This window comes from Trachypithecus francoisi, unplaced genomic scaffold (assembly GCF_009764315.1).
Source record: "Trachypithecus francoisi isolate TF-2019V2 unplaced genomic scaffold, Tfra_2.0 Contig01579, whole genome shotgun sequence".
Lineage (NCBI taxonomy): Eukaryota > Metazoa > Chordata > Mammalia > Primates > Cercopithecidae > Trachypithecus > Trachypithecus francoisi.
The window spans coordinates 9112562-9132840 of NW_022681442.1; the positions used below are offsets into that span (position 1 = coordinate 9112562).

The window sequence follows — 20279 nt, forward strand, 5'->3', positions numbered from 1 at the left end:
GGCTTGATCGGTCCATGGAGCTCGCGAGGAGACGCTGGAGTCGTGACAGTCCAGGGCACTGGGGTTTCATCTGCACCTTCCCTCTTGTCTCCCAGCCAGGTGCAGCCTCTAGCAGGAAGGCTTGGATCAGAGTGGCTGTCTTAGCAGGGCCAAATATTTTCATTTTAGGGACCCATTCTAGACACAGTAAAGACCGTAATGTTAATGACTCCATTTCCACTTCCAAATTCTCCTGTTTTTCCATGAACTCACTGTCTGGCTCACCAGAGCCTTTCACAGATGGTCTGATGAATGTTTTGACTTGGGTACAGGGGAGATGGAAGAGCCCAGTCTGGCTCTTGAAGACACTGGGACAAAGGCTTCAGAAGAGCACAGAGGCTCATGAGCCAGCACCGAGGTTGCTGCAGTTCTGCAGAGCCCAACTGGCTCTCACTGCCTGCACCGCGGGGAAGGGCTGAGTCAGATTCCCGCAGGCAGCGGGGCTCTCCCTCCAGGCTCAGGCTCGCGGGGGCGGAATGACTGGGGGCTCCGGCTGCCTGTCTGACTCTAGAATAACAGGGCTTTGCTGTCATGTCTTGGAAATGAAAGCCCATCATGACTGGTATGCTGGCTGGCTTTGGGGGCCTCGAATTTTCCATGGCACCTGCTTATGAGTCAGCCCGAGGGGATGCCAACCTGTAGCCCAAAGCAGCAGCTGGCAGTGCAGATGGAGACAACTTAGAGACCAGGTGAGAGGAGGCTGGGGTGGTCAGGACTGGAAAAGGAGACAAAGAAGTGGCCTACATTCTTTTTGGAATGAGGTAAAAGAGAGATGAGAAGAGAAGAGGAAAGAAAAGCAAAGACAGCAACAAAATAGATGCACACATGTGGGCCTTGAATTAGCATACTTAGGGCCAAAGAAGCCACAGATATCAGAACTCCACCTTCCTTCCAAAAACCTCTTCAGAAAGTTCCCCACAGCCCATTTTTCCTTCTCAAAGAAGTAGGTAGAGTCTCTATGTCTGGGCTGGCCAGACAAGACTCGGGTTATTTCAAGGATAATAACTGGCATGTCCTGAGTGCTTGCTGTGTGCCAGGCCTTGTTCTAGAATCTCACACCTAGTACCTCTTCTACTCTTCAAAGCCGCATCCTAAGAACTATTATCCCCATTTTACAGTTGAAGAAACTGAGGCCGTCACGAGATGAGATAACACCGTGGAGCCTTGCTCTTGACTGCTAGAGTGACCGTGGTCTCAAAACAGATAACCAGGTTCCAAGCTGGGACCCTCAAGCCAGAAGGCACTGGGGCTCCAGCACTGGGCACCAGAGAGGAAGTACCTCGCAGAAGCTCCTCCAGCCCCCTCAGGGGGTATGTGGTGCCCTGCGTCAGGGCTTTCAGGTAGAGCTTGGCCAAGGTCTCAGACTGAAAAAGCTGGGGCTGATGGAGTTCCCATTTGAAGCCCAGGCACTCGAGAATCACATCTGAGGAGAGAAAATGATGCTGAGCCAACATATCAATAACGTCCCCACCCAAAGATGCATCAGCTTCCTCTCCCCCAACTCCTTTGCTCGGTGGATCATTAAGCAGATGAAGCAGGCAAGCAGCCTCCCCAGGCATCTCAGAAAGGAAGTGGTGAAGTGTGGGCTTCGGGGGCTGAGTGGCTTTGAGGGGGACACTGAAGGAGTCTTACGAGGTCACCCAGGACATGCCACATGTCCAGGACAGCTGTCGGCTAACAGCTGTAGGACTTCAGAGGCACTCGTGCTGCCCTCCAATGTGGGGAATCAGGAAAAGCTTTGTGGAACAGGGACATTGTCTGGGGCACTCTTGGGGGGCCAAGGCAACAAGAACGTTCTGGCTTCCCCTATGACAGTGTTTCTCAGCCCTGACATTGTAAACATTTTGGGCCAGATACATGCCTGTTGGGGAGCTGTCCCGTGCAATGTGGATGCCCAGTAGCAGCCCTGGCATCTACTTACTACATGCCAGTAGCACTCCCTCCTCAGCGGTGATAACCAAAAATGTTTCCAGACATTGCCAAGTGTCCCCAGTGAAGCCAAATCACCCCCCAGTTCTCTGTTGAGAACTACTGCACTATGAGTACCAAAGCATGACCCATCTGAAATGTAATAGCAGGCCTACCAAAGAGGGTAGGATTCTCGTGACCCTCCCTTGACAATAAAAGAAGGCGCTTTCCAAACTGTAGAAGACTTTATTCGGGGCATCTAACCTGAGGATAAAATCAGTGATCACTAAAAGAAGAGGCTTTTTGATAGAGGAAGGCAGAGGGCGAAACCGAGGATGCCAGGCCAGGTGAGGCTCGGGAGGCCATGGGGAGAGGACTCTGCATGGCTCAGCTCCTGTGTTGTTAGTACAGAGCTGGAGTAATGAGAGGTGCCTAAAACCTTCAATCTGAGTGCCAGACAGGACCTGAAGAGCCACTAGCCCCATCTACGTATTTCTTGGTTTTGCCATTAGTTTTACAGTGTGACCTTGGGTACCTGATTCTTCTTCCTGTTATTATTATTGTTATTCACCAATATTATGATATTGTTTGGTGCTGGGGTTCAGGGGGTTTGCATCTCAAATATTACATCGACTTAGGTGGTCTGGTTATGCTGAGTTAGAAAAAGTCTCAGCCCATTAGGGTGATTATAGGCAGGGGCAGAATTGTGGATACAACATATTCACTCACTGGATGTCAATTTCCACTTTCAGGATGGCCAATGCATGGCAGCCATCACTAATCAATCCAGAGCTCTTCCTCTCATGCCAGGAGATGGTCTTAGACTACTTCTCCTGTTCAGAGTTGAAGGTGAGAAAAGAATTTGTTAGCCTCTCTTTGGAAAGGAGGCTGGCTCTGATCTCAGGCAGCCACACCATGCAGTAGGCTTTATCAAAAAAAAAAAAAAAAAAAAAATGCTGCTTTAAGAAGCTGTCCAGCCTCCTCATGAGGCTCAATGAACTTTTTCTAGCAAAAAAGAACCTATCCTGATTCTTGATCCTGCCTCAGAAAAGTCGTCTTGAACAAGTGCAGCTGTGAACGTCCAAGTCATGACTGGTTAGAGCCCAAAGAGACGAAGAACAGCTGCTTTATGCTTGCTGCACTCCATTTAGTCTTTCAATACAAAGACTACTTTTTTTTTTTTTTTTTTTGAGATGAAGTCTTGCTCTGTCACCCAGGCTAGAGCTCACTGCAACCTTCCAACCTCCTCTTCCTGGGGTAAGTGATTCTCCTGCCTTGGTGTCCTGAGTAGCTGGGATTATATGTGCATGCCACCACGCCTAGCTAATTTTTGTATTTTTAGTAGAGATGGGGTTTTACCATGTTCGCCAGGCTGGTCTCAAACTCCTGACCTCAAGTGATTCACTCACCTGGGCCTCCCTGCTGGGATCACAGGTGTGAGCTATTTATTGACACCAACACATTTGTCTTTATCACAGCGAGGAGCATATGAAAATGCTTGGTTTTTACCAAGCTTGGTTTCACTCACTGCACATTTGACAAATATTTATAGGGCACCTATTATTTCTCAGACACTGGGAAGTGGATAAGAATCGCAACTTATGGACTAGCACCCTGGCTTATGGGCTGATTTTCTGCGGTAAAGACCATAAGATGCCCCTGAAGTCAGTAACATTCTGACTTAATCCACGGAGAACACAAACTCACCTGCTTCCGCACTTTGGATGTCCTTGTTCTTGAAATTGTCACAGAAAAACTTCTGAATTTGTGAAATGTATAACCTCAAGGGAAAATGCAAACATAAAATCCAGGAGTTAATACTGACATTTTTCTCCAACTACAACATGCATTATTCTAGCATAAACTTCCTTAAAGCACCCATTGATCAAGCTACTCATATCTCACCCTTTGGAAGTTTCCTCAGGTCACCATTTGTCTGCCGATCTGAAAACCTGTAGGCTTTCTGATAGCTGACTTATAATGCTGATTCCTGTGTTCAGTTTGTGGGTAGGGCTTACTGAGGGGGTATTTGAGGTCGTACTTGGCTGCCTGAATGACACCTTATTCAGTGTCTAAAACATTATCTGGCATATAGTAGACACTCAGTAATATCTGCTGGGAGAAAAGAATAGAGGTTTCTGCTCATTTCTGGGATGTTAATTCACCAACGATTTTGTTTAGAGGTCATACAGGTCCCACTCTCAGTGTGTCCAAAAACTAAACTTAGCATCTACCCCAAATCCTACCCTGCTCACTCAGATTCTCATTTCAGGAAATGGCACCACCAGCCTGCAGTTGCCCAAACCAGCATTCCGAGTGTTGTTACATCTCATCACTTGCCTAGATATTTTGAATTTGTCCATCTTTCTTTGCTGTTCTTGCTATCGCCTTCCTCCAAGCCCCTATGATCTCCCTCCAGTCACTGCCAAAGTCTCCCAGCCTCCAATCCTGCTCTGCTCAGATGGCTGCCTACCACAAAATGCAAATTTGGTCTCGTCTCTTTCCTGCTGAGAATCCTCCAGTGTTTCCCCATTGCTCTTGGGGGAAAGTCCAAACTCCTTCACGTGGCTAACCAGCTCCTGCATATTTCTACAGCCTGGTCCCTCAACGGTCCCCACTCCAGCCCTTCTCAGCAGCCTGCACCTGGACCTGCCAACCGCTGCTTTCATCTCTTGCATGCACTACTCCCTCTCCCAAATGCTCTCCTCCTTGCCTTTCCCCTTGCTAAGCTCCTACTCATTCTTCAGAATGAGCTTCATTGCTGTTTTCTCTGGGGATGTTGGGCCAGTGGCTTTCCCCCTGCCCGTCCTGGGATTTCCCCCTTAAAACTCCTTCTGGAGTGTCTTGTGGCTGCCTGTTTACTTGTGTATCCTCTGCAAGACAGATTGGGCATGTGTTTATTGCTATGACCCTGGCACAAGCCATCATGCAGGTGCTCAGCAAATATTCATTAAATGAATCCATGACCACATAGATAAACACCATGGACTCATCATGCTAAGCCAGGAAGTGAAACAAAATTTGAGTCACATATTCACAGCTTAAAGACAGTCATCCCAGAAAGCCAGCCAGCCAAGAGACGTTTGTGACCACAGCTGGTCTGTGTCATGCAGTGTCAACTTCACCATGCTGTCTCCAACAATCCCAGGAGACCCCGTGGGCCAGGGTGCATGCAGGAAGCATGGGTGGGAGCCTATGTCCAGAATATTACCAACTACGTGCTGCCCTGGCCAAGGGGGAGGGTGGCTGCCAATGACTCAGCCTAAGGCAGGCAGTGGGAGCTGGACTTGCTTATTCAACAGGAGCAGTGGAGATCTCATCCAAGCCACCCTCGCTTCCTCCCTCGATCCTCCTCGTGGCTTGGGTGACACGTCTGGAAAGAGCTGGCCAGAGTCAAGAGTTCAGACCGTGATCTCAAAATGGAGCCATGGACTTTGGAAAATATGGCGCAAGGTCCATGAACTCAACTACCCTCACAAACATCAGTGTCATCAGCTGAGCCAAGGGATGCCAGGAAACAGAGGTGAGCACACTGCCTTCTCCTGGGTGTGAGGGCTGCTTGTCAAGATATACCAACCATCATGTAGGCTCTGCCATTCCCAAGGGCTGCAGTTCATTTTAGGATCACTGGAAAAGTGAACGGAACACATGGCATCTGTGAGTTGTCTCACCGTTTGGGACTAAGTGGTCCGAGGTGAACTCCCATTGCAACGCCTGGTGCGGGGATGTTGGGAATGTGCTGTTAGGCTGGAGCTCATGTTTCCAAGTCATGACCATGATGGAGAAAGGCAGAAGGGGAAGAAGGGGAAGTAAATTTCTCATGGGCATACGGACTTCCTGGAGCAAACTATCCAAAGGTCAAAACGCCAATTTGATGAATTAGGAAGGGTGATATAGACCTGGGGCTGGACCGCAGTTCTTCCATTTTCTGCCTCTTGGTCTCAGAGGAAGGGAAGAGTGAAAGAGTGAATGTTTGGAATGCCTGGCACGGACTTGCCTTCGGTTAACATTCTCTCTTTCATTGTCTCTGTGAAAGGTGTCAAAATAAAAATGGAGTTATGATGCCTTAAAAACCCTGACGGAGCCTGGCATGGTATCATGCTTCTGTAGTCCCAGGTACACGCAAAGCTGAGGCAAGAGGATCACTTCAGCCCAGGAGTTCGAGACTGCAGTGAGCTGTGATTGTGCCTGTGAATAGCCATTGCATTCTAGCCTGGGCAACTGGGTGAGACCGCGTCTCTAAATCTCTTTTAAAAAACAAAATGGCTGGGCACGGTGGCTCACGCCTGTAATCCCAGCACTTTGGGAGTCCGAGGCAGGCGAATCACGAGGTCAGGAGATCGAGACCATTCTGGCTAACATGGTGAAACCTTGTCTCTACTAAAAAAAATGCAAATAATTAGCCAGACGTGGCAGCTGGTGCCTATAGTCCCAGCTACTTGGGAGGCTGAGGCAGGAGAATGGTGTGAACCCGGGAGGCGGAGCTTGCAGTGAGCCGAGATCGCGCCACTGCACTCCAGCCTGGGTGACTGAGCAAGACTCCAACTCAAAAAAAAAAAAAAATCCACCCAACAAATAGAGATGGGGAAGGCCAGGAAGGGAGAATTCTCACACACGAATGCCTGATAATAAGAGCTATCACAAAAGACTCTGCAAAACCTACAACTGCACACAAAGGCCATCATAACCTCACACACAAAAAAGTACTGCGAGGACATCTGCCTAGCAGCTCAAACTGGTGTCACCCTTGTTATGGATCCTGGTAGCCAGGGATAATTATCTCAGAGGAATGATGTAATCCTCCTCACTTTTCCTTTAAAAACCTTTGTCTTGCCAGGCATGGTGGCTCATGCCTGTAATCCCAACACTTTGGGAGGCTGAGGCAGGAGCATCGCTGGAGCCCGGGAGTTCAAGACCAGCCTGGGCAACATAGAGAGACTCCCATCTGTACAAAACATTAAATAAAAAATATAGCATGTAGTGGCTACTTGGGAGGCTGAAGCAGGAGGATCAATTGAGTCTGGGAGGTTGAGGCTGCAGTGAGCTGTGATTACACTACTACACTCTAGCCTGGGCAACAAAGCAAGACCATGTCTCAAAACAAAACAAAAAACCTTTGTTTTCCTTTACTTCCCTGAATACGCATGTAGTTTACAGTGGCACTGGTATTCCATTGCAATGCCTGTTCCGGAATAAACATCAACTACTTTTAGAGAGTCTTCCTCTCCTCTCTGTTTGTTATTTAGGTTAACACCTCTATAACATGAGTCACTGGTCTCTAGTCCCACTATCCCAGAACTGCTCTCTGGTTAAAAATAAAATAAAATAGGCCGGGGGCGGTGGCTCAAGCCTGTAATCCCAGCACTTTGGGAGGCCAAGACAGGCAGATCACGAGGTCAGGAGATCGAGACCATCCTGGCTAACATGGTGAAACCCCGTCTCTATTAAAAAATACAAAAAACTAGCCAGGCGAGGTGGCAGGTGCCTGTAGTCCCAGCTACTCCGCAGGCTGAGGCAGGAGAATGGCGTAAACCCGGGAGGCGGAGCTTGCAGTGAGCTGAGATCCGGCCACTGCACTCTAGCCTGGGCGACAGAGCGAGACTCCGTCTCAAAAATAAATAAATAAATAAAAATAAATAAAATAAAATAAAAACATAGGGGTCCCTTCTTCCCATCCTCATCTCTTAAGCATGACCTCCTCCCACCCTTGAATAGACTTGGTATTGCGGGCAGAAAGGGAGAAAACCACCAGGCAGCTTCACCAGCTGGGGACAGGGAGGGCTCTGGGTCTTTCCTAGAGCCACAATCCCCTAAGCCTTCGTGGGGTGGGGGTGCCCCCTCCCCAGTCTGGCCTGAGTCACACACCCCTGCGCTGGATCTCTGGGTTTCCATGACAGCACGCATCCATACATGCCAGTGGACCCCAGGGACACACTTGACACATGTGCATTGAGTGTATATGTGCCATACACTTTTCTAAGCTCGTTACATAAATTATATCACGTAATTCTCACAGCAACCCTGTAAGACAGCATCCCCGATTTGCACCTAAACTAAGGCACGAAAAGATTAGGGTGCTTGCAAGGAAGTTAACATTTCCTCCTCTCAGCCTCCTCTCCCACACTCAGTGCCACAGAGCCTGCAAAAGGTCCAAGGCAAGAAGACCAGCAGCCTGAAGATCAGCTCCTCTGAGTGGCTGACCAGGAACTCCCTGCATCATGAAAACCCACAGACATGGCTGAAGGAAGTGTTGGCCAGCTGGACACAATGACACACCCAAAACAGACAGGAAATTGGGAGCCTGCTCCCTCAGCTTTCCACCATGAATGACCCTTTCCATAACTCAAGAAATACAGACTGGTCCAGCTCCTGTCCAAGCGGACAGCACCCCCAGGTGGGAAAAGCAGCAATGACACCATCCATGACATGAACACAGCTTGCCAGGTGGGGCAGAAACAGTCATACAGTGCTTTGGGGGACAAAATGTATGTTTCATGGAGCATTCCAGGCCCTTACTGACAGTGGAGTTTGCCATCTGAGAGTTGCCTGATGCCTGAAGGTTCACAAGAGTTACCAGGAAAAAGCCTTTCATGTTATTATCTAAATTAAACACAACCCTTTTTCTTTCTAAGAAGTTTCTCATAATCACATGGAAGAAATTCCTATTGTGAAGACAAAGAAAAGGTAGGTATCTGTGTGTGTGTGTGTGTGTGTGTGTGTGTGTGTGTGTCTTTCTCTTTTTTTTTTATTTATTTTTATTTTTAGAGACAAATCTCGCCCTCTCTCCCAGGCTGGAGTGAAACGGCACAATCATAGCTCACTTCATACAGCCTCTATCACCTTGGCTCAAGTGATCCCCCCACCTCAGTCTCCCAAGTAGCTGAGACTACAGGTCCATGCCACCATCCCTGGCTAATTTTAAGATTTTTTGTAAAGACAGGGTCTCACCATGTTGCCCCAGGCTGGGCCTCAAGCTATCCTGCCACCTTGGCCTCCCAAAGCACTAGGATGACAAGTATGAGCCACCATGCCCAGACACGTTTGGTTTATTACAGCACATCAGTTTCTCCCACATTCAGTAGACTGCACCAGTGACTTCAATTCTTCATCCCTCCCTCTGTCCAAACCTTTTACCTCCATATTGCAAAATTTCTCTCCATAAGGAAATAGAGTGTGTTTTCTGTCCCTTGACTGGGAGTTTGGCCACGTGACTTGCCTCAGTTCATGGGGCCTAGTGGATGTGAAATGGTGGAAGGTTTGAAAGTCACATGTGCTCCTGGGCATACTCTCGTGCCCTCTGCTGTCACCATGATAAGCCTGTGCCCAGGCTAGCCCACTGTCTCAGGAGGAGGACAAGAGGCTTACGGAACAGAGCCCAAGTGCCCTGGCAGAACCGATCCTGCATCAGCTGAGCACCAGATGCACGGCTGTAGACTTGCCCAGAACACCTGAGAGTATCTGCTGCCTCTGGACATGCAGCTTCCCAGCATCACAAAGCAGAGGGCCAGATGTGTGAAAACTTCTCCCTGGAAGACTGGTTCCTCTGGCCCTGTTGTGCTGGAGGAAGGTGTTGTCCTGGAGGAAGGAACTGGGGAAGGTACAAGGAGGCAGAGTGAAATAAAGGAGGTGTTGACTGGCAGAGCACAGAGCTGAGACACCCCAAGATGAAATAACTGGGATTAATTACTAAAATGCTGCTCAATCAATAAAGAAAATAATTCTGTTTACTAAGCATCTACTATTTGCCAGAAAAAGTGCTAAGCATTTTCAATAGATGGCTTCATTTAATCCTCAAGATGACTCTTCATCTTGAAGAAGGTGCTATATAACCATTTTAGAGATGAGGAAACTGAGGCCCAAAGAGGGTTAGCCACTGACTAAAGGTCACAGAATTAGTAAGTGAAGAAGTGGGGATTCCAACGCTGTTGATAGACTGCTGTTAACAGCCCAAATGCCCAGCACCAAATGCCATTTCTGCACCCCGCCCCTCAGGCCACTGCCTCCAGTTTAGCTCAGTAACTCCTAGGGACTTAGTTCCTGCTGCCCAGACCCTCTCATCAGCTTTTGGGATCACTTTGTCTGTATTCCTAGGCCTAGCTCCAGCACCTGCATCCCTGGCCTAGCCCTGGCACTAACTCAGCAACAGAACAGACTTGGCCAGTGGCTCTAGAGAGGGAAGATTTGGCTACTCGCTGAACAAAGATTGAGCAGGCAGTTCTTCTGTGCCAGGTGCTGCCCTAGGAGTACAGTCCATGCTCACTTCGATTTGGCTGTGAGGTCACAAGACAGATGCTGCCAGCCTAGGGATGGTAGTGGCATCAAGCCAGGTCCATGGCACCAGGGAAATGAGGTGTGCCTTCTGCAATAGGGGTGGTACAAATTGCATATTTGTTTCCTCCAAACCTTGTGTAGAAATTTGATTCCCGGCTGGGCGTGGTGGCTCAAGCCTGTAATCCCAGCACTTTGGGAGGCCGAGACGGGCGGATCACGAGGTCAGGAGATCAAGACCATCCTGGCTAACATGGTGAAACCCTGTCTCTACTAAAAAATACAAAAAACTAGCCGGGCAAGGTGGCGGGTGCCTGTAGTCCCAGCTACTTGGGAGGCTGAGGCAGGAGAATGGCGTAAACCCAGGAGGTGGGGCTTGCAGTGAGCTGAGATCGCACCACTGCACTCCAGCCCGGGCGACAGAGCAAGACTCCGTCTCAAAAAAAAAAATTTGATCCCCAATGTTGGAGGTGGGGCCTAATGAGAGGTAATTTTGTCATAAGGGCAGATCCCTCATGAACAGATTAATACCATCCCTCAGGGGTGAGTTCTCACTCTCTTAGTTCCCACAATAGCTGGTTGTTAACAAAAGCCTGGGACCTCCCCTCTCTCCTCTCTGATGCTTCCTCACTTGCCATGTGATCTCTGCACCCTCGGCTCCTCTTCGCCTTCCACCATGAGTACAAGCAGCCTGTGGCCCTCACCAGAAGCTAAGCAGATGCTGGCGCCATGCTTCTTATACAGCCTGCAGAACCTTGAGCCAACTAAACCTCTTTTCTTTATAAATTTCTGATCCTCAGGTATTTCTTTACAGTAACAGAAACAGACTAAGGCAAGGGTCCAGCTCTGTGTTTCCAGGAGGGGCAAGAGAGAACTCATCACATGAGGAAGTGAGGGTCTAGCCTGCTGCACAGAATACTATGAGATTGAGAGAGGATCAGTTGATTGGGTGAAAATGGACATTCACAAGCTGTCTAAACACTGGGCCAGGACTAACTAAGTTTTATTTGTCAAAAAACCAGTTGGTTCCTGGATGATAAACTCAGAATCCTGTTTGGGTTCAAAGTTCCCAATGGGAAGAAAAATTGTAAAAAAATAAAAATAAAAATAAAAAAAATTCAATCTTTCGCTGCCCTTTTGTCACCACCCACATTCTCAGAGGTAGTAGTCACTTATGACCCTGTCGGTGCCTGAAAGCTGGCTCCAGAGGGAGCCTTCCTGGCAGATATGCCCTTGACAGCCACTCCAGCCAATCAGAGTGGCCCGGTCATCAGGCACCTCCCCTCCCAGGAATGATGGGCCATTCCTTCCCACAAATCTTTAAGTCTTCTTACCTGTCTGGGTTCCTCAGAGCTTCCTCAAAGTCTATGCTCAGAGCCTTGCACATTTGGGAAAGTGAGAGCAGGTCCCCAGTAAAAGGCTGTTTGGGGAAACGCCACCTGTTGGTTGAGCCAGCAATCCGGCGTTCCAGCCAAGCTTTGTGCTGCTTGGTAATCAAAGAAAGAGAAGACATCTTTTTTTCTAACTTCACATAAATGCCAGATTTTCCAAACTGTACAGCAGGAAGGAAATCAAGACAAATTTTACAGTGCTGGTTAATTTTTGAACATGGCTAATATTTCTCACGAGACATCTTAAGGTAAAGACGCTGTATTCCATAGACCAAGGATCTCAAGCTACAAAGTAATTTGGAATTTAGGATCTAAGACAAGAGGTGTCAGAGGGCAAGAGGTTAGGGAGAAACATTGTTTTTTGCAGGTAGCTCTCTGAAGAATCCACAAGTAGGGGTAATATCATGCTTTAAGTACTGTCCTTTGAGTACTTATCCTAACTTGTCATACAGAGAGATATTAAACTGTGGAGATCTTGGGCAAGGAAATTTTTTTAATGGTGGTAAAATATACAAAACATAAAATTTTATCTATTTTACAGTGTACAATTTGGTGGCATTTAGTACACTTACAATGTTATGCAACCATTACCACTACCTAATTCCAGCACATTTTCATTACCCCCAAAAGAAATTCCATACCTATTAAGCTGTCATTCCATGTTCCCGCGTCCCCAGCCCCTGACAACCACTAATCTGCTTTCTAAGATTAGCCCCTATGTTCTGATTTTATGTTTTCACCTGTTCTGGGTGAATCACACCCAATAGAAGTGGAATCACACAATATGTGGCCTTTTGTGGATGGCATCTTTCACATAACATAATGTTTTCAAGGTTCATCCATGTATTGGTACTTCATTCCTCTTTAATGCTGAATAATATTCCATTGTGTAAATATTCCACATGTTGCTTATTCCTTCATCAGTTGATGAACACTTGGGTTGTTTATACCTTTGGCTATTGTGAAGCGTGCTGTGAGTATCCATGGACAAGATTTTGTTTGAACACCTGTCTTTTTATTATTTTGGTTATATACCCAGGAGCGGAACTGCTGAGTCTTTGGGCAGGGGCTTTTACTTAGAGATTTTCTTGAGGCTCCAGGGGAAATTCAGCAATTTACATAAAAGAGAAGGACAATACCCAGCATGGACGTAAACCTTAGACTGAAGGCCCAAAGCAACCTAGCAAGGAAAAAAGCACCAGGAAGGACCCACAAGAATGGATGTCATTGATCCCAAGCCAACCAGGGCACCAATGGAGAGGTGGCGAGACCATGGGCCACGGACTAGAGCATCTGAGTTCAAATCTTGTTATTGCTACTTTCTAGTTGTGTGACCTTGAGCAAGTTATTTAACATTCTGAGGCTCTCAGGTCTCATGTGTAAAATGGGACTAACAGGTGGTGGTGGTGACAGTAATGGTCATCATGACAATGATGGTGAGGATGGCGGCGGTGGGGATTGTGGGTATATCACCTTGTTTCCAATGTTGTAAAAAGTATAAAGTAGAATAAAGTTTGGGAAATACACCTTAGTATAGTGCCTAGAAGATGGTGGATGATTAAAAACTGTGGAATCTGAGTCTAGATATAGTGCTGCTGTCATGTGAGAAGTAAAACATCGCCACCTCAGACCACAAGCCTGCTCTCTGCTCTCTGTACAGCCCGCTGCCTGGACACACTCTTTCCAGCCGAGTCAGCCAATAACATTTAAGGTCCTCGGTGGTGCAGGACCCAGCCCCTTGTGGAAATTTGTCAAAATGACCATAACCAAGTGCTTCTTCTCATCACCTACCTTCTTGAGAAACTGATCTACTTACCATGTTCGACATTATCGTGAATGAAAGTGGAGATTACACAGGAGAGAAAAGATAAGCAACCTAGAAGACAAAAGAGGTAAAGGTGAAATTTTCCATACTTTTCAAAATATTATGGAGGAGATTGGCCTAAAGAATCTATATTTTGCCACAGGAAGGATAATGAATAAGCCTCGAATGTGGGTTTTTTATCGATCAAGAGAATATCTTGTTGTTGCTGTTTTTTGTTTGTTTGTTTGTTAGTTTTTTTGTAAGCAGATGAGTAGACAGATAGATCTCTGCTATTGTTCTGGGCTCAGATCAAGCAAAACAGAAGATAATCCTTTGCCAAAGCGAGAAAGACCGAAAGATAGCTATAAGTAGGCTGATCACATAATTGATCATTCAGACCAGGGGACTAAAGGGATGATATTAATGATTAGGCTTAGACAATGGCTGTAGGCCAGGGCTGCCCTGGAGTCCTGTAGACTGATGGTCACCCTGGCTTACAGGTCATGAAAGAGGAAGAGTGGAAGGACTTTCCAGCTATCTCTGAACATTATCAGGGCAGTTGGGTTACAAGCAACAGAAACCCATTTGATTATGGAGTTGGGGGGAGGTTAAGATAGATGGGAAGGATGGTGATGAGAGGAGGGTCTCATAGACTCAAAAGGAAACTGGAGAACTTTCTGGGAAAGAACAGGAAGCAGCTGCAGGGACCTGGGTGGCACCCACCAGCAGTTGGTGGCTGTTGTTGTCAGGCGCTGCCTCTAGCATGAGTCGGCTCTCCCACAGTCCATCTATACAGGGTTCTGTTCAATCCAGATTCTCAGCAAGAGGCCCCAACTGGCCTAGCTTAGCTCAGGGGCCCACTCTTTGGCCCCTGAGGGCAGACACCTTGACTAATTCTCCCAAGAAGAATGTGCACTGGTGACTGGGTAGTTCCCCAGAGCAACATCAGAGAAGAGAAGAAGTGGGCGAGCTGGTAAAACCAGCAGAAGCCATGGCACTTGATGACCAAGAACCTCAGTTGACCTCCCCTTTGCTCCCCAAATAGCACTTCACCTGCATCACAGTCATGGCTATGTTCATCCATTCACCAACAAGCATTTCCTGTGCAGTCGCCATATGGAAAGAGGTGTTAGCCTTTTCTGAGAGACAGCGGTGAGCAAAATGCACATGATCCTTGCCTCACAGAATTTCCATTCCACTTGGGCAGACGGGCTTTTCTTTGCCTTTTAATTGCCTTAATTGAACTTTTTAATTGCAAAAGTATTAATAGTATATGCTTGTTGTAACAAGTGAACCAATACAATGGCAGGAAAAAAAAATTTAACATAGCTGCCTAATATTACTTTTTCTACTTTTGAGACAGGGTCTTGCTCTGCTGCCCAGGCTGGAGTGCAGTGGTGTGATAAAGGCTCACTGCAGCCTCAAATCTGCTGGGCTGAAGTGATCCTCCCACTTCAGCCTCCCCAGTAGCTGGGACTACAGGCGTCCACTACCACACCTGGCTAATTTTTTGATTTTTCTAGAGCCAGGGTTGCCCAGACTGATCTATATTGCCCAGACTTGTCTTGAACTCCTGATATCAAGCAATCTTCCTTCCTTGGCCTCCCAGAGTACCAGGATTTTAGGCATTATGTGCCTGGCTCCATAATATTTCATACAGTGAATGCATCATTATTTATTAAAATATTCCTCTGTCAAGTCATTGAGGTTATTTCCTACATTTTATTCCCATAATAAGAACAATGGGAACAATATGCATATACATTATTATGGCAGTTTGCATACATGTGTGTATGCATATATCTATACGTTACCTATATCTCGATCTGTATATATATATGTGTGTGTGTGTGTGTGTGTGTGTATGTATATCTTTGTGTTATTTTTATTTCTATGAGATAGTCTTCCAAGTGGTATAGTTATGTCAGAGATCTGTATCTTCAATTGAAATAGTTAATACCAATTCATTTGCCCAAAAATTGCAGCAATTAACATTCCTATCACCAATTTATAAGTGGTGGTGTTTTTTCACAACATTTCCAGTACTAGGTACTATCATCATATTTATTTTTGCCAAGCTGGTGAGTGTCGGATGGTTTTAGATTCTTACTTTAATTTGAACTTTCCTGGCTACCAGTGGGGTTGAGCATTCTTTTATCTATTTATTGGCCTTTTAATTTTTCTTTTCTGAAAACCACCTAATCATAGGCTTTCCGCATTTTTCTACTGGGTTACTGGAGTTTCCTGAGCATTTTTTAAGGAGTTCTGTATGTACTGGGGACACTAACACTGTGTCTGCCATACGTGGTGCAGAAGTGTATCATTTGTCTTTTGACTTTGTTTATGGTAAACAAGCTGTTTCATTAGGTATGAAAATATGTCGTGTGTGTGTGTGTGTGTGTGTGTGTGTATTTCCTTTGCCAATCTCTAATTTGAAAACATATCTGGGGGCCAGGCCCGGTGGCTCATCCCTGTAATCCCAGCACTTTGGGAGGCCGAGGCAGATAGATCACCTGAGGTCAGGAGTTCAAGACCAGCCTAACCAACACGATGAAACCTTGTCTCTACTAAAAATACAAAATTAGCTGGGCATGCTGGCGCATGCCTGTAATCCCAGCTACTTGGGAGGCTGAGGCAGGAGAATCACTTTAACTTGGGAGGTGGAGGTTGCAGTGAGCCAAACTCGCACCATTGCACTCCAGCCTGGGCAACAAGAGTGAAACTCTGTCTCAAGGAAAAAAAAAAAAAAGAAAGAAAGAAAAAGAAACGTGTCTGGATACAAACATGGCCCTGGTGTTTGTACCGACCTGCCGGTGTCCTCATTTGCTATTGCATCCATGTATGCATGTGTGTTAAGAGCATCTTTGTCTGTTCAAGTAGCTTTCGAAGTACACTTCGGTTTAGAGCAATGTATATTTTCCTTGATGGCTGAGTTTCCACCTTGCGTGAGGAGGCTTCTCCTACCTCAGGTAACACATACATGCTTTTCTGATCCTTTTACCTCACAGGAGCCAGGATGATGAACTCCTCAGCTTAAAACCCTTCACCAGCTTCCCACTGCCCTAGACATAGACCCCCGAATCCTCAACGTGGCCTAAAGGAATGTGAGAAGAGAGAAGAGGGTTCCATTCTAAAGCAGACCCAGTCAGTACAGAATCAACCCCACACAGGACTCGCTATGCCCACAGAGCACCAGTTACAGAGAGAGGGAGGCTGGGTTTGCACTCAGCTACCCAAAGCTCCTGCTTTCTTAGATCAATATCTAAGAACTTTTTTAGCTGATCTTGAAATCCAGGGACATCTCAACGGCCTGGAAATGTGTTCTTTTTTCATCCCACCAGGCAATCTGCCCCTTCATGTGTTTTGAGAGCCTGTGCCGAGGTCCCTGTGGGTGGGCAGGAGCTACCAACAATGGTCTCTCGGCTCCCAGACCCCTCCTGATTCCCCAAACTCCCTCCCTGCCAAGTAGACCAGAGGGACCCAAGTCTAAGCAGCACCTGTCCCTAAAGACACCCTTCTTGGTCTCTGAAGTGGCTGAAAAGTACCCATCGTACTTACCGTTCTCAAGCCCTCTTGCCCACCACAGGCGTGTTCACAGCAGAAGCTTGCTGAGTGGAGGAACTCGCATCACAGTGGCCTCTGAGTTACAGGAGAGCTGGGGGCTGGGCGCCTTCTGAGCCTGAAGCCCGGGAGTGCTCACCACATCTGGGGCTCACCCTTTTCTTCTTATCGGCCAAAGGGGCTTTGACAGGGGGAGCTTGCCTTTGGTTTCCTGGGTGGTTGTGAGCACCATGGCAACAGCAGGGAAGGTTCCAAGCACTTCCTGTTCCAGGGCCGGGTTTCAGCTCAGGCTGGGGCTGTGTCCAAGGCCCTGGCTGATGGGGAGAAGATGTGAGTGATGGCATCTCAGAGACCAATGTGGGTGCCAAGTGCCTCCATTCCTGTTCCTCCTGGGGCAACCCAGGACAGAGCCTCAGTGAGAGTCAAGCCCCAAATCCTCAGGCTTCATCTGTAAAAGGAGGAGATGAGACTGGAAACTTCTCAGATCCCTCCCAGCTCTGGCATTCTGGGCTGCTCTATTTCTAGTGTTTTCTGGGTTTTGACAAAAATATTTCAATAAAAATGGAGGGTTCTGCATTATGAAAAGCTATGCCTAATGAGGTACTTCGTTGATTATGATTTTTAATGCTGCTCTCTCTGGGAGCTAAGGACTGTCTCAAAGTCAAGGACAAGACCAAGAGCCTTCAAGCTGGCATCCAGAGTGAAGACGTTTGGGTTTTTCTGTTTGTTTTGTTTTGTTTTGAGATGGAGTCTCACTCTATCGCCCAGGCTGGAGTGCAGTGGTGTGATCTTGGCTCACTGCAACCTCCGCCTCTTAGGTTCACCGGGTTCAAGCAATTCACTTGCCTCAGCCTCCTGAATGGCTAGGATGACAGGTGCCCGCCACCATATCAGGCTAATTTTTGTATTTTTAGTAGAGACGGGGTTTCACCATGTTGGCCAGGTTGGTCTCAAACTCCTCAGGTGATCTGCCCACCTTGGCCTCCCAAAGTGCTGAGATTACAGGTGTGAGTCACCGCGCCCGGCCCTGAGTACAATCTTGCAGTGTCCTCAGCAACTTGGCCTGTGAAGCCCAGGACCCGAACTAGGGGATGGGGAGGTGGAAGCCACATGGGTCAGGACCACGTGGGTCACCACGGGTCCATCAGAGGCCTGGACCACCACCCCAGGGATCACAGAAATCCCTAGTTACAGTAACAGGAACCCGGAGGCAGTGCAGCTTGTAAGACCTGATGCCAGCCTCTCCTAGGTCACATACATCCTAAAGTAAAACAGGAAAGTAGCTGTGCTGTCTCCTGTGGCTGTGATCTAGAAACTATGAAACACTCTATAAATGGGAGGTACCCCTGAATTTATCTCCCCCTCAGCCCTCAAATCCTGTGATTCTACCCCTCCCAACACCGTATTCTGCTTTGCAGAGAAGCTGATCACTGTGGAACGTTCTGTGAGTGGCTCACCCATCTCTGCATCCCCAGAGCCCTGCAACCAAACTTGGACTTTAGAAAGTGCTCCATAAACATCTCTAGAATTGGGTAATTGGATGTACTAGTCCGTAACCACCACTCTGCCTGTGCACATGCTTGAGTGCCACATGCATACGTGTGCACATGTGATTACGTATGCATAGGTATGTCTGCTTCTGTGTTTGGGTATGAACATGGCCCTGGTGTTTGTACCCACCTGCCTATGTCCTCATTTGCAATTGCATCCACGTATGCATGTGTGTTAAGAGGATCTTTTGGCTGTTCTAGTAGCTTCCAGAGGTGCACTTCAGCTTAGAGCAATGTCTCTTGGTTGTGCACTGGATTTCGGGTTTGGGAATGAGATGACAGGAGGTTTCGTGGTAGTCTACAACTGATCCCAGCAACTGCCACCTGGTTGGGGAAGCAGCTGATTGTCAGGTTTCTGGTGTTTAGTAGAAGCAGCAGCAGCTAGTGCTGCAGTCAGGATTTGAGGTGGAGTCCAAAGGAATCCACTGCTGCTCACCTCTCAGTGTAGCTCTTCTGGAGATCAGGAGGTAGGGCGGGACGTGCACAATAAGAAAACCGGTGGGAGAATAATGTAGGCGACAAGGGGCTGAAGACACTGGCATGTCTTGGGGAGGGGGTTAGGAGTCCCAGTTCAGGGTCTGCCCACCATCAGGGGCAGCACGAGACAGGAAGCAGGCCTCTAACAGCTGCTGCAGGGGCCTCAGGAGCCAGAGGCAGAGGCTGCACTCCTGAGCCAGGTGTGGGCCTCTCTCAGGCTTGAAAAACAAACACTTGTTAGTTTATTTTCCTGTTACAAATGCAATGCATTTATAGGCACAAATTCAGAGGCAAAAATTTTTAACAATAAAAATCATTTGGATTCCACAGCCAAATTCAGCATCATGAATAGTACATCAACATTTTGTATGTATGCACACATTTTTGAAAATGCGGTCCTACTGTACTTACTCTTTAACCTGAGTTGTTCGCTAAGTGTTAGACGTTTCCGCCTGCATTTTTGTGCATGACTGTTAATGGCAACACTGTGCTTTGTTTTTGTTTTTGCTTTTTTTGAGATGAAGTCTCACTCTTGTCCCCCAGGCTGGAGTGCACTGGTGCAATCTCGGCTCAATGCAACTTCCGCCTCCCGGGTTCAAGCATTTATCCTGCCTCAGCCTCCCCAGTAGCTGGGATTACAGGCGCCTGCCACCACACTCAGCTAATTTTTATATTTTTAGTAGAGACGGGGTTTCACCATGGATGCCGTGCTTCTTGATGCAGAGGCAGATGGGGACTAGGGTAACCAACCCCTTCTGCTGGACATGTGGCAGCTGGAGGTACAGCCCACCCCTCAGGCTGAGCTCCCTTCCGGGGCAGTGACAGAGGCTCATCTGGGCACCCACACACGGGTGTGCACACACAGCCGCTGCGCACCTTCTCTCTTCCCTGACCATCGTGTTGCTCTCCATTCCCCCTCAGGTCTGGTCCATGGCTTCCCTCCTAGCCCAGTGCCAAGAACATGGGGGCGGAGACGGGCTGAACAGAAGTCTGTGTACAAACAGACAGATTTCCTCTCTCTACACGGCTCCTTTCCCTCCACCCCAAACTTTTCCCTGCTAACTGTCCCTGGAATGTGGGGCCCCATGTAAGATTCCAATTAACAAGTTTGAAAGACATTACCCTGGACCAGCTTGACATCTCACCTGCTCCATCATGGGCCAACCTAGGGATGCCTCCAGGTATCACTTCAGGGGTGCAGTTGAGAGCGGGCTCCCTCTAGTGGCCACTCTGAGGTAGCGTCCCAGGATGCCACGCCCCCAGCAGTCCTAGGCAGAACCC

The 20279-nt window shown here is 47.7% G+C and overlaps 1 protein-coding gene across 2 annotated transcripts in view; it reads right to left on the reverse strand.

Moving 5' to 3' along the window:
• The window catches only part of BTBD16 (BTB domain containing 16), a 68354-nt gene extending 49515 nt beyond the window's left edge, over window positions 1–18839 (reverse strand). Inside the window, exons 1-6 of one of the 2 annotated variants that reach the window (XM_033180476.1) lie at window positions 18652–18839; window positions 16969–17419; window positions 13423–13482; window positions 11550–11698; window positions 3655–3728; window positions 1319–1462 (exon numbers count right to left, since the gene is read on the reverse strand). In XM_033180476.1, the coding sequence (XP_033036367.1) occupies window positions 1319–1462; window positions 3655–3728; window positions 11550–11698; window positions 13423–13434 (379 nt within the window). In that variant the 5' untranslated portion in view covers window positions 13435–13482; window positions 16969–17419; window positions 18652–18839. Of the gene's footprint in view, window positions 1–1318; window positions 1463–3654; window positions 3729–11549; window positions 11702–13422; window positions 13483–16968; window positions 17420–18651 lie in introns of both variants that reach the window. The other variant, XM_033180468.1, reaches the window with a different exon arrangement.
• Between the last annotated feature and the right edge of the window lie 1440 nt (window positions 18840–20279).